Genomic DNA, 13312 nt, shown 5'->3' on the forward strand with positions numbered 1-13312 from the left:
CCAGAATTTGACTGATTAGTGTCACGTGACCACCACAACAAAGATGGCTGACGTCAAAACAAGAAAATCGAGATTGCTTCTTTGAGGTGGGCTTTTATCTTTATAACATCTTAACGAATTTAGTCTTAAGATGCGATGATAATCATTTTAAGTCAATTAGCATTTTTAGTGGTAGGTAGCTATTTGAATCTATCTTTAAAGAAGCCTGTTTGAAGAAATGCAATTCTTTTCAAAGTGACGTGCTTGCAAACAAAGAGCTGTAGAGCAAAAATGGCTTCATGCAGTCTGACTCATAACTTGTCACGACAGCCGTCGTGATCTGAAATAGAACACCAAGGTGTAAAAACAGTGTTGCACAGCTTATTCTTGGCATGTTTTTTAGCTGTTCTACTTTACCGTGATTGCCTCAGGGAAGCGATTTTAATTTGTATTTTTGCTCATGTACGACTGACAGCTGATCGCATCTTAGAAACCAGCCACAATATAACACAGAAGAAAAACGAGTTCTATATACCTTAGACATACCAAAGTTCCATGATCGGATGGCTTATTTGTCTTTAAAAATGAATGTAATGCTTGAAAACATTGATAATGATAGTTTAATTTTAAGTCTAAACATGTGGGTAAACATGTTAGTGGCTTCACGTTGCAAGCACTTGTTGAAGACAAAATAAGTATAAAAACTGCCATGCCAGGGACAGCAGGAGAGTTGCAGGAGTAATTAACCTCTCCCCCCCCCCCCACCCCCCCCCCCACCCCCACACACACACACCTACAGTTCTCTCTAACTTTTGTATTCATCCTTTGTTAACCCTTTAGATTCAGTCGTCATGTTGAGGATCAATAATGAGTAGGATTTGCTTTCACATTAAAGGGTCGACAGTAGCATTAAAGACATTTTAAGGAAAGTACAAGATTTTATACACATGTCAAAGCTGTTGACACTCTGCGGCACCACGAGACTAGAAAACATGGGAGATTGAAGTGTGAGGTAGGTTTTACTGTGTTCCTGGATAATGTTGACAGGTGTGTCTTTTTAGAAAGCAATACAAAAATGACACCCAAAACATGTTGAATTTCATAGACTATAATTCAACAGAACATATGAAAAAACAAACAGAGATATACCTATAGATAAATAAAGTGAACCTTTGTTTTGGCTGTAGTAGTTTGCCATTATTTCTGACCTCTCTGTCCTCCAGATTCTGTGAAAACTCACTTGATTTTATGCCAAGTCGTCATTGAAGTTTTAGTCTATCTCCAATGATTTCCACTGGTCTAAAGACTTTATGCACACTGCAAGTATTGTCCTCCCATTGTACCGAGAGTGGCCTCCATATCTGGGTCACTACCCTGGGCTGGGACAGCTATTATTTTGCGAAGACAGTTTAAGATTTATTGTGTTCGGTCAAAAAAGTGAAATGTTCAAATATGTGCTGTGTACTTTTTTGGCCATTTTCAGACTTCGGTTCAGGTATTCCTATACCAAATGCTTGCTTCTTAAAGTACCGCAATGTAAATTTATTAAGCACTCGGGTATTAATTGAGGTTTAAGAGCATGAGTTATGATTGGTTTCTTTTATTAAGTTAACGTGGAAAAGATATTTCACAAGTGACGTGATGCAGCCACAGACACAAAAAGCAGCATTCAAATCAATATTAATGGAATATGGAGTATGATAATGGAATGTGAAGTAGGATAATGGACTATATTGAGTATGATAACTGATCATGAATGAGTTACTGGAGCAGGAGGATTTCCTCACTACAAATAAATGGTTTGACTTAGATTTTATGATATTCAATTCTGTTTTTTTTTTTTTTCATTGTATGTACTGTTGATAGTTGATATTATGAATTTCATATGTACATTATAATCCTGCATTACTTAGGTTTTATGATAATCTCACCATTCATAAAAAGCAAAACTCTTAGCCTTGGTCCAGCTTAAAGATTAAAAAAAATACTGGAATTCTTTAAGAGTTGTTACAAGAACACTGATTGTATAAAAAAAATTGTTCAAATGTAGATGAGAATTAAATGGAGACTTTTCAGTAAAGGCTGTTAAAGCTGGATGGATGTCAAATTCATATGACAGTAACAACAACGGTGCCGAAGGACATATCTTAACTTGATTTGGAAGACAACAGTAAGAAATGCTCTCTTCAGTTGAAGACTGTTGCACAAGATAATGCTTTGTAAGAAATGGCAAGGAAAGGTTATTTGAAAGCTTTTAAAAGTGAATTGGCTTTTTTCCTGTTTTTTTTTTCTTGTTTTTTTTTTCCTTTTTATGTACAGACACAGATGTGTCTGTACATATAGCCATCACCTGCGTCTGTCGTCGCCGTCGCCGTCGTCGCCGTGCACTTTTACCGATAACACGATAAGTGGAAAACCGTTTTTTCTTTTGGTTTGAAACTTACAGAATTGATGAATATTCATAATACGCAGGTCAAGTTCGAAAATCAGCATGATCGGGCCATTTTTAGGGTAATTATGCTGTTTTTTCACTTTTTTCAGCATATATGCAGCACCGATAACACGATAAGTGGAAAACCATTTTACCTTTTGGCTTGAAACTTACAGAACTGATGAATATTCATAATACGCAGGTCAAGTTCGAAAATCAGCATGATCGGGCCATTTTTAGGGAAGTTATGCTGTTTTTTCACTTTTTTCAGCATATATGCAGCACTGATAACATGATAAGTGGAAAACCATTTTACCTTTTGGCTTGAAACTTACAGAACTGATAAATATTCATAATACGCAGATCAAGTTCGAAAATCAGCATGATCGGGCCATTTTTAGGGAATTTATGCTGTTTTTTCACTTTTTTCAGCATATATGCAGCACCGATAACACGATAGATGGAAAACCATATTACTTTTTGGCTTGAAACTTATGAAACTGATGAATATTCATAATACGCAGGTCAAGTTCGAAAATCAGCATGATCGGGCCATTTTTAGGGAAGTTATGCTGTTTTTTCACTTGTTGATATTTCCCTGTAAACTCCCAAAGGTTAAGCTCTCTGCTAGATAACATAGTGTCCATAATAAGGAAGCAGTGAATAGCAGCTTCATTGGAATTATATTTTTGTTGTTTTCTTTTTAATTTTTTCTCCAACACTGGCATTTTTAAGATGTGATTTTTAACGTCTATCCACCTGAGGCTCTGCACATTTTCAGTATTTCCACATAAGCAGTTGTATTGGTATTTATGTCTTTAAACACGCTGTAATATTATTTTATGCACTGTCATCATTTTTATGTACAGACACAGATGTGTCTGTACATATTGCCATCACCTGCGTCTGTCGTCGCCGTCGCCGTCGCCGTCGCCGATCATGTCGCCGTGCACTTTCAGCGTTAACACCATAAGTGGAAGACAGTTTTACTTTTTGGTTTTATATTTACAGAGCTGATGAATATTCATAAAACGCAGGTTAAGTTCGAAAATCAGCATGATCGGGCCATTATTGTAGAATTTATGCTGTTTTTTCACTTTTCAGCATATATGCAACACTGTTAACACATTTCAAGGAAAACTGATAGGCCTGTTGTCATGAAACTCACAGGAGTAATCAATCTTACTAAAACGCAGATCAAGTTCGAAAATCGGCTTGATGGGGCCACTATTTTAGTAGTTATGCTGTTTTTTCACTTTTCAGCATATTTGCAACACTGTTAACACATTTCAAGGAAAACCCATAGGCCTGTTGTCATGAAACTCACAGGAGTAATCAATCTTACTAAAGCGCAGGTCAAGTTCGAAAATCAGCATAATCGGACCATTATTTTATAAGTTATGCTGTTTTTTCACATTTCCTCAGATTCAATTCTTAGGCATGTTAACAGTCTCATTATTTAATTAATAAGATACGTAAAAGTGTTTGTTTGACATTTCCTGCATCTTTACAACATTGTTAGTTGATTTTGTAAAAATGATGGTAAACTTGTTATCGTGTATTGTGTAATAAGGTATCAAAAATGGAAATAAACTCATATCATTGCAGTTTGTAAGATTCAATCATTCACTATGTTCAGAAACTCAGAATGGAGGAAATTGGACATTTGACACTGTTCTATTGATATTTTTCACATCTCATCAATTTTCTTAGTTGATCATATAAAAATGGCAGTAAACTGTTAATTTTGTTTTATGTTAAAAAAGTGTTAAAAATGGAAATAAACCCATTTCAGAACAGTGCTGTCTTGTTTACATTTTGGCATTTTCAAGGTGTGACTTTGAAGTTCCATGGGCCTGAAGACCTTTGCTAGTCACATTTTCTGAATATCCATAATACTAATATTTTATCATTAAAAATTGATGGTCATTATGCTGTTAAACGTTATGTAATATTGCATCAAAATTTGGAAAAAAAATATTTTGGGCACTGCTCCCATGATGACCATTTAAGAAAAATCATGTCACTTACTGTTCTCAAACTTACAGGAAAGAAACACGGGACTAAAATACAGCTTCAGTAGGCAATGCAGTGTGTTTGGTAATTCTTTCTGCTAGTTAAACAGTTTTTTTTTTTTTTTTGTGAAAATTTAATTTTTCACATATTGGCATTTTCAAGGTGTGACTTTGAAGTTCCATGGGCTTGAAGACCCATGCTAGTCACATTTTCTGAAAATCCATGATATGTATATTTTATTATTAAAAATTGACGGTCATTATGCTGTTAACCATTATGTAATAATGCATCAGAATAGAAGAAAACACAATTTTGGGTGCTGCTGCCATGATGACCATTATGGGAAAACCATGTTACTGATGATTGCCAAACGTTCAAAAAAGAAATACAGGACTAAAATGCAGCCTGAGTTGGAAAAGCAGTCTGATTGGCTTCTTTTTCTGGAAGTTATTCATTTTCAAAGTGTGAACTTGAACTGCCATGGGCCTGAAGCCTTATGCTTGTTACACATTTTACTTACATTGGTATTACCTGTTGAGCATAATTAAAATTTGATGTTGAATTTGCAGTTTAACATAATGTACTTTTGCATCAGAATTGACAGTAGCCTATTTTGTGCATAGTTATTTCCTGCTTTTTGTCTGTACATTTGACAGCTTTGCTGCCTTGTTCATATATTGGGACTTTCATCATGTGAATTTTAACTCTCATGGTCCTGAAACTGTAATCTTATTGAAGGGGTGGATTGAGACCATTTTCTGGGTCTCCTGGAAGACAGTCAGATTTTAAAGTTTATATTTACGGGTTTCTGTTGGAAGACCATCAAAATGGAGGATGGATCAACAAAGATACTTTGGAATACTGTCAGAAAATATCTCTGAATCTGCTCCTGTTATTGACCATGTTACCTGTTGTGCATGATTAAAAATCAGTGTTGACTGACTGTGCTATTATAAGCATATATTATTGCATCAAAATTGACAAAATGACCTATTTTGCATCTTTTTTTTTCTGTTTTTTTGTCTGTACATTTGACAGCTTTGCTGCCTTGTTTCTTTCTTTTTTTTTGTACAAAAATGTTTGATGCCTTGCCATTTTCATCTCTTTGCTCAGGTGAGCTTTGCTATGGCTTCTTTATCAGTGCTTAATTTCAGTGATGATAATATCATCATGTTAGAACAAATAAGGTGGTGAAAGCAGCATTGACTATATGACCCAATTTCCAGAGATTAGATCGATCTACTTTAGATCAACCTAACTCCCTGGGGGTTCACGCTAAATAGCTGTCAGCTGGGCGGACACGAAAGTTAATTACCCCCTTACAGCTTGTAGTAGGCGGGACGGACATTTAAGCCGGATTATCTGACAGTAATCTAGTGAGACTCCCCTCGGGGATAGATCGATCTAAAATCTCTGGGAATACAGCCTAAACGTGAGGCAAGACATGGTTCCTCTGGTATGTCATAGAGACAGGATGTTAACAAAGAAGGAAGCCATTATGGATCAGCAAGGATTGAAAGCATTTCCTTTGTCTGGCTTGGATTTTTATTGCTGTAGAACTCACAAAGAGAAGTCCACACTGCTCAAAATTGACCACTGGCATTAATGTCTGCAGTCTAGCTAGGTACTAGTAGTAGCTTTGTTGTCCTTTTTGTTGTAAAACTCTCAGGAGATATGGAAAGTCTGTTGTCATACTTGAAATTGGCCAAGACATAAATGCCTCCAGTGGTTTTTTTATTAGCTTTTAGTGTACAGTACTTGAAATATTGTTTCAAGTCGGTGATTCATTTTCCTCAAGGTAAGTTTACAGACTAGAATGTGTGCATCAGTTGACAAGATTTCTGGTGAACAAAGAAGCACAAATAGTCATGTGTTAGCACATTTATTTGTGTTTTTCTATGGTGTAGATCTACAAGAGCGTATGTGCTTTCTCATGTTGTTGTGAAAAAGGTAGGTAAGTACTGACGCATGATGATTTGTGCTAGTCAGTGTTTTATTTACAATTTGGAACTAGAGAGTCAGATGACTCGCTGACACTGCAGATTACGAGTCATTTTTTATTTTCAGGAGTCAAAATTTTCCCGCCTTTTTGGAATGGGTAATTTTAACTAGTAATGATGCATACAACCATATATTATGTAAATAGATTGTACATGAATTGAGGTTGTTTATTTGTAATTGTTGTATTCCAGACTTAAAGTATAGAATTCTATCTACAGGAACTGAAGAATACAAAAAAAAAAAGAAAAAAAAAAACAGCTTTTGTATAAGTGTATTCAACATATGACAACAAACACACTAATAGTCATACAACTTCAAAATGATATGGACAAAAGTATGCATTTTGATTTTTTTTTCTAACAAAAACCGTTAAAACAAAGGATTATTAACATGATTAAACCTAAAGGTAGATATATGAACAAAAAATCACCAAGATAAACGATAAATTAAAATTGATATGGATAAACTTTGTGTTGACTAGTATGTAAAAAAATATTTTTTAAAAATTATATGGACATAAATGGAAAACAATTTATATAGGAGGGAATAAGATTGTCAAACACAAAAAAGTAGATAAATGAAGACAAGGAATTTCAATAGATAATTACTACGGCAATAACAAATTATATTCCAATCTGGAAAAATTATGTTTTGACTATTAAACATAAAAACACAATACTAGACATTTCACCTGCGATTTTATACACGTAGTGTAACATATTTTAACCATTTAGAGTAATCTCTGTCACCAGTTTGCGGACTAAACTGTTTTTTATGTCAAACCAATTACATTTGGATCTTAAAACACAATAAAATATTTAAATTGAATTTAAGGTAGTAATTAACAGTAAATTGTCAAAATTTGGGTGTTTTTCTGAATTTGTCAGTATTAGATAGATGAAATATCAACTACATATCAGCCTATCTTAAAATAATGGAAGTTTACAAATAAACCCGTAATTTTAGCCTAATTGCTGATTTACCCCTGTGGTAGCGTGTCTGAGTTTTAAAGTAGGTCACACTTGTCCATATATGTGTTTGATTGGCAGCTCCACTGTGCAGCTGTATATTTCCCCGTACTAGATTGCTGCTAAGCCTTTCACATTCTGTGAGTAACGTCGCGCTTTCACTTGCCAAACAATACTTTTCATTTTGAATTTATCAGTGAACTTAATTCTGACGATCTATTAAAGCTTTAAAAAGCAGACATATAGATGAGACGTATATGGGCAAAGGCACTCCCCCTAGGTGTCACGTGGTGAAGAAGGCTGACGTCACGACTAACATGGTGGCTGCTGTCAATGCATGGAGGGGGCCTCCGGTTGAAAATGTTCAATATTAATGTTGAAAATGGATGAAAGACATAGTGACAGTTACATAGGCAGTGAGTAGAGGGCTGAACCAGTATAAATAACTAAATTTCTCAGCTTGCCAATGCAGCTCACTGATTATATAACGTTGGAATCTCCGGGGAGCACTAAAAGGCTGATTTCTCTGCTTCAGTTTATGGCTTCAAGAGAACGATATAGACCAGTGTCAAAATTAATTAGAACTTTCAACCGATGAAAGCTGGTATTCATTCGTTAGATCTAAGGTTTGTCTGAAAGTATGTGTCTGGGATTTCATAACATCAGCTCCGTTTTCAACTTAGGCATGCTGTAGTTAGGCTAGGGGGTCTCGTTGAACTGGAAACCAAGTTTATTTTGATATCTCTGCTAATTTAACACATATCGCTAATTTGAGGCGCATTCTTGTTGATCCCTATGAGGGCTCACGAGTCAAGCTGTCTACACATGTCCATTTGTAGTGGACTTCTAGTTTTTAAGGTGTAAAGATCATGTTGAGCACACCTATTAAGCATTATATCTCATTACGTAACGATCACATAATAAAATAAGGATATGAAATGAAGAGCTGTTGAAATAAGCTTTCTATTGATATGTAACATGTCGGTATATCTTGGCTGGTTTAGAAGATAGCTACCCCTGTTATCTACATCCTTAAAAACCCGTATTGTGCCTATAGCAGCATTGTACTAGTAGTGTACTATCGGTGGCAAGTTGACATACTTTTTTGCAACACAACAACGATCGGGAATAGGCCTACTAGTACATGTAGGATTAAAAACCTACATGTACTAGTACATGTAGGTTTTTAATCGGCAATATTACAACACTTTTGAAAGTAATTAGTTGTGGCTGTCATACATTAGGGTCAAATGACGCACTAGATCATATTTTTTTGCGTCAATTTTAGGATTCATGCGTTTTTTACGCATGACGCAGAGGTAAATAAAACACTGCTAGTTGATATCGTTTCTGTACATGATTGATGCATTAAAGGTGAAGTCGTATGTATATATTTCAGACAAAGGTTTCGATGTTAAACGTCTGCTCACATTACATATTAGATAAGAATAAATGATTTTTTCAAAGGTTTTATTTCCTTCACCAGATGGTTGTTATGTGTTTATATTACTTTCAAACAGACATTTCTTTTTTTTTTTTTTTTTTTTTTTTTTTTTTTTTTTTTTGCCTAAGGTTGAAACCTCCTTCAAATTGCACATTAACTTTGAGCTTACATTGTCAGTATAGAGTTAGGTAAAGGCAATTTTTGTGTCTTCACTGACTAGTGTCATTGTTTGTCACAAGGATGTGATTTGTGTTCAGCGACAGGAGTGCACTAGTGTCAATTAACTGATTTATGTTTTTGTTTTATGTAATGTAAAGAAGTGCACTCAGTTAGGTTCCAATTGCAAGTTAACATTAATTAAATATCTCTCTCACTCTCTCCCCCCCCCCCCCTCCACACACTTACATTTTCTCTGTATGCTCACAGACACTGGCACAGTAACAACATACATAACCTCAATACCTCATTAACCTTTGAGAAAACTAGGTCTAATTCTTGTCACTGCTAAATTTCCCATCAGGATCCGGGCCTTAGTAAAGTGTTTTTAAAGAAGGTCATCCATCACCATCAGCTGCTGTGGTTTTGGCTCTGTGGTTTTAATTTTCATATCAGATATGTCCCCACTAGAGGGTTGTATTTGTGAGGACAAATTTATAAGTGCTCAGTAACCCTTTTTATCATTTGACAATTCTAGTAGCTATTGCAGGTCATCTGAATCTGTGACTTCACTACAAAATTTGTTGACAAACATGTACAGTAGCTACTGTGCATTAACTCCAAGGGGACTCTTGCTGAATGCAATCAGATTAACAGGCTAACATGCTTCCTCTCATTTCCAATGTGCTTCTCTGTATTCTACTCAATGCAAGGCAGAGGTGTGGAGTTAAATTATTTCAATGTTAAGCTGTTGATTGAAGAAAAAATCACTTTATTTTTGTAACTGTTACATAACACATCGGATGAAATTCTTCTGTTGTGCTTAATTTTGCCTTTTGTGATGATGGTCTTAAATTGCTTGGTGAACAAATTATCCTGCTTTGACTCACCAGTCGAGATACAAGTGCTAGTGCCTAGATATTCTATTGTCACCAGTGAGAATGAAAATCTTTGTCAGATACTTAGTCTAGTAATCACGCTTTGCTCTCAGGGTTAAAAAAAAAAAAAGCCACCTGGGAAGCATTTTGTATTTTTTTTTTTTTTTTTTTTTTTTTTTTTTTTTTTTTTTTTGTGAAAGGCACTTTTTTTAATGGGCCCCAGGTGTAATAATTTCCCATTAACTTAGAACAGTGCACTGTAAATGGTTTAAATATAGTTTTACATTTGCAGTGTGATATGTAACATTTGTCAGTTAATGGGCTATAATGGTCTGAGCTGAGGTGTATCATACACATACTTAAATATTTCTGTGGGCTATTTAAAGACAATCACAGATGTATCTTGTGGTTGTTACATCTCTTATCTGTAGAAGATACAGTGTGATAGCTTGAAAACAGCTGTGCACTATTACATGTTATACACCAGTTAGCTTTAGAAGTTTTTTTCTAAGCCAAATCATTCCTTTTCTTCAGTTTCTTTTCCAAATGGTTTAAATTTGACCAAATAAGTCAAACCAACTCTATTTTGTTTAGCCAATTTAAGTCATTTTTAAATAAATAGCATTTGGCTAAATTAGTAAGTGTTAGTGCTGTCCCAGATAAATGTTGTATAATATTATATATCACAGAAGACTAATGGCTTGCACAGACTTCTGGGCAATGATGTTGTACATTTGTATAGTTACCAATATATGAAGTATGTGTTTTAGTCTATTAGACCTCCTCTTTGTGACTGAATTATTAATTTACCTTAAAGTTTGTTACACTTAAATAGAATAAAATGTCATTGGCTGAAACCAGGTCCATTTTCACAATGACTAAAATATATGACATATATAAACAGCAAAACTTTCCTTTGTTTAAATCTAAACCAAATTATTATAGGAATAAATAAAGAGAGAATTGAACTGGGATATAACTTAAAAATGACATGCTAAAAACAATTTGACTTCACAATTGTTAAAAAAAGGAGGATTAGGATTGAAGACCATGCTTGTAATCTATTATATAGGAGAGACAGTAATAAATAGTTGTCAGAACCACAGTCATTAAGATCATATTATATACTGCTTGTATTCCATATTTTGGATGAAGAAAAAGGTTGAATTTGACATTGGATAAAAGAAGTGTCAAAAATTATTTTTGTGCCACATGTTATGTCTTTTGTTGGATACATAGCTCTTACCAGCTTGTTTTATGTACTAGTAATGGAACAATTTATACAATTCGCCGTTTTTGTTCAGATTTGCTATATTGACAAACAAAAACCTTATCAATTTCTTTTAATTTCAAGTACTTGATTGCTCTGTAATAAAATAGAAAGACTCAAGTTTTCATGCTAATAACTGATGTCAATTCTGATGTCAATTTATATGTAAAATCAGAGCAATATGAACAAAACTCAATTGTTCATTTTTTCCAAAACTAGTCATGAAAAGATAAACCTTGATTTATGCAAAAATAAATTATATTTAGAAAAAAAGAAAAGAACTCCCTGCAATGTTTTTGTTGACAATTAGTATGTATATCAATTTTGACTTTTGTTTTATCTTCTGTAGGCTGTTGGAGTAGCTAAAATCCTTGCAGCATGACTTCAGTGCAGTCTGGCGACTATACTCTGCTGTCACAGTATGACACGGGCAACGAACTGCTGCCATTGGAAGATGGCTACCTGGATGACCTTGACTCCTCAGGTGAAGGTCACGGCTCAGAATCTCCAGAACTGTCAGGACATCGGTCAAGCGAGGAACTGTCCTTAGGTTCCACAGATGGCAATCAGCAACCACAATCCCAGTTCTTTTTTTCTCTATCGCAGAGTGTCTGTTATACCAAATTTTGTACAGTCAGTCGTAAACTTGCAGTGTTTCTTCTTACCAATGTGATTGTCTCTGTGTTCACCATACTGTTAGGGTTAAGCCTCACAGGAGGGTTGCTATACTACACTATATTTGTTCACCAGCCAAAGCTGGTCATTGACAAGTCGCTGAATTCTTTCAACATTCCCAATCATGAAGTGTCAATACGAGCTGACGGCCTGCGCACTGCCATTGAGGATATGTATTCCAAGAGCAGGCGACGGCGAGATCTTCAATCTGGGGGCAAGACCCAGCTTAACCAGGCTGGAATGCTTGATGAAATGCTCTCGAGAAAGAGACGGAATGCTCAAAAGTTTTCTGATATGACATTAAGTGATGGTGGGACAAAGTTACGCCACAGTCGCCATGTTGATTTTTTTCTTGATTATTATATACAGGGGAAAACCAGTAGAAACAATCATGTATTAAAAACCAGAAATGTGAGTAGAAAGAAACGAAAGTCACCAGGAGAGATTTTCTATGAAAAACACTTTGAACCACATCTCAAGCGAGAACAGAGGAGTGCAGAAGGTGGGACATTTCTGGGGCGTGTCCTCAATCGAATACGACGTCACACATCAGGCACAGGCTCGCAAGTGGTCAACTCATATGAACAAGTGCATCTGACTTGGAGGATGATGCTAGTTTATATCGCCAAAGGTGGGGACGAAAATATATTCTCCAAAGACCGCATTGAGACGGTCCACAAAATAGAGAAAGACATCATGTCCAATAGTAAGTTTACGGATTTTTGTTGGAGGTACATCAACCAGTTAAAGCAAGACCCTGCCCTTGCTCAAATCCAGGGCTGCATGCCTCCAAATTCTCTCATGACCTACTTTTATCCGTCAGTGACACCAAATGGCGATGTGCACTATGACGGACTTGGAAATAATATCATTGAGAATGTCACTGATGGACTGAAGAGGGCAATGAGTAAGGAAACATTCTATTGGTTTGTTGATGAAACCATGAACCATACGAACATGAAGAGTAGATATCTTAGGACGGAAGTTTACTTTGGTACCCCTCTCAAAGGTGGGTTTCCACAAATGCTCCCATTCAGACTGTTGAACTCAAGATAGTAAATATTGTGGCCCAAAAATTAGAAATTTAAAACTCAAGAAAGGTGCAATTTTCTGGGTCGCTTTAGATATGGTCCACTTTGGGTCTCAACAATCACCAAGACGATTACCGAAATGAGCTCAGTTCTTTAAATCGCTCTCTTTAATGGTACATTTAAACAGTAATTAAAGACTTTTGTTTCAGGAACAACAATTAGACAGTTGTCTTTGTAAAAAAGAAGCTCTGTATTTTCATTTTCAATATTCAGGCTATGCATCTCACATGGACAGAAGACCAGAACAAAATGCAAAATTCAAGGAGTTTGTTGTAACCTATGTGAACAAATTGGACAGGAGTTCCACAAGGTGACTCATTCCTTATTACTAGAACTTACCTGAACCAAGACATTGCTCATATTGCCATTGTTTGGAATATGTGCACATTGATTTAAAAAAAAA

The 13312-nt window shown here is 35.5% G+C and overlaps 1 protein-coding gene across 6 annotated transcripts in view; it reads left to right on the forward strand.

Moving 5' to 3' along the window:
- The window catches only part of LOC106157086 (protein dispatched homolog 3), a 25002-nt gene continuing 11690 nt past the window's right edge, over positions 1 to 13312 (forward strand). For 3 of the 6 annotated variants that reach the window (XM_086995152.1, XM_086995156.1, XM_086995157.1), the window contains exons 1-3: positions 1 to 86; positions 11493 to 12827; positions 13123 to 13219. In XM_086995152.1, coding sequence (XP_086851278.1) covers positions 11522 to 12827; positions 13123 to 13219 — 1403 coding nt within the window. In that variant the 5' untranslated portion in view covers positions 1 to 86; positions 11493 to 11521. The other 3 variants (XM_086995154.1, XM_086995155.1, XM_086995153.1) reach the window with 3 other exon arrangements.

Source organism: Lingula anatina, chromosome 9, assembly GCF_051362555.1.
Source record: "Lingula anatina isolate TDL-2025a chromosome 9, LinAna3.0, whole genome shotgun sequence".
Taxonomy (NCBI): Eukaryota; Metazoa; Brachiopoda; class Lingulata; order Lingulida; family Lingulidae; genus Lingula; species Lingula anatina.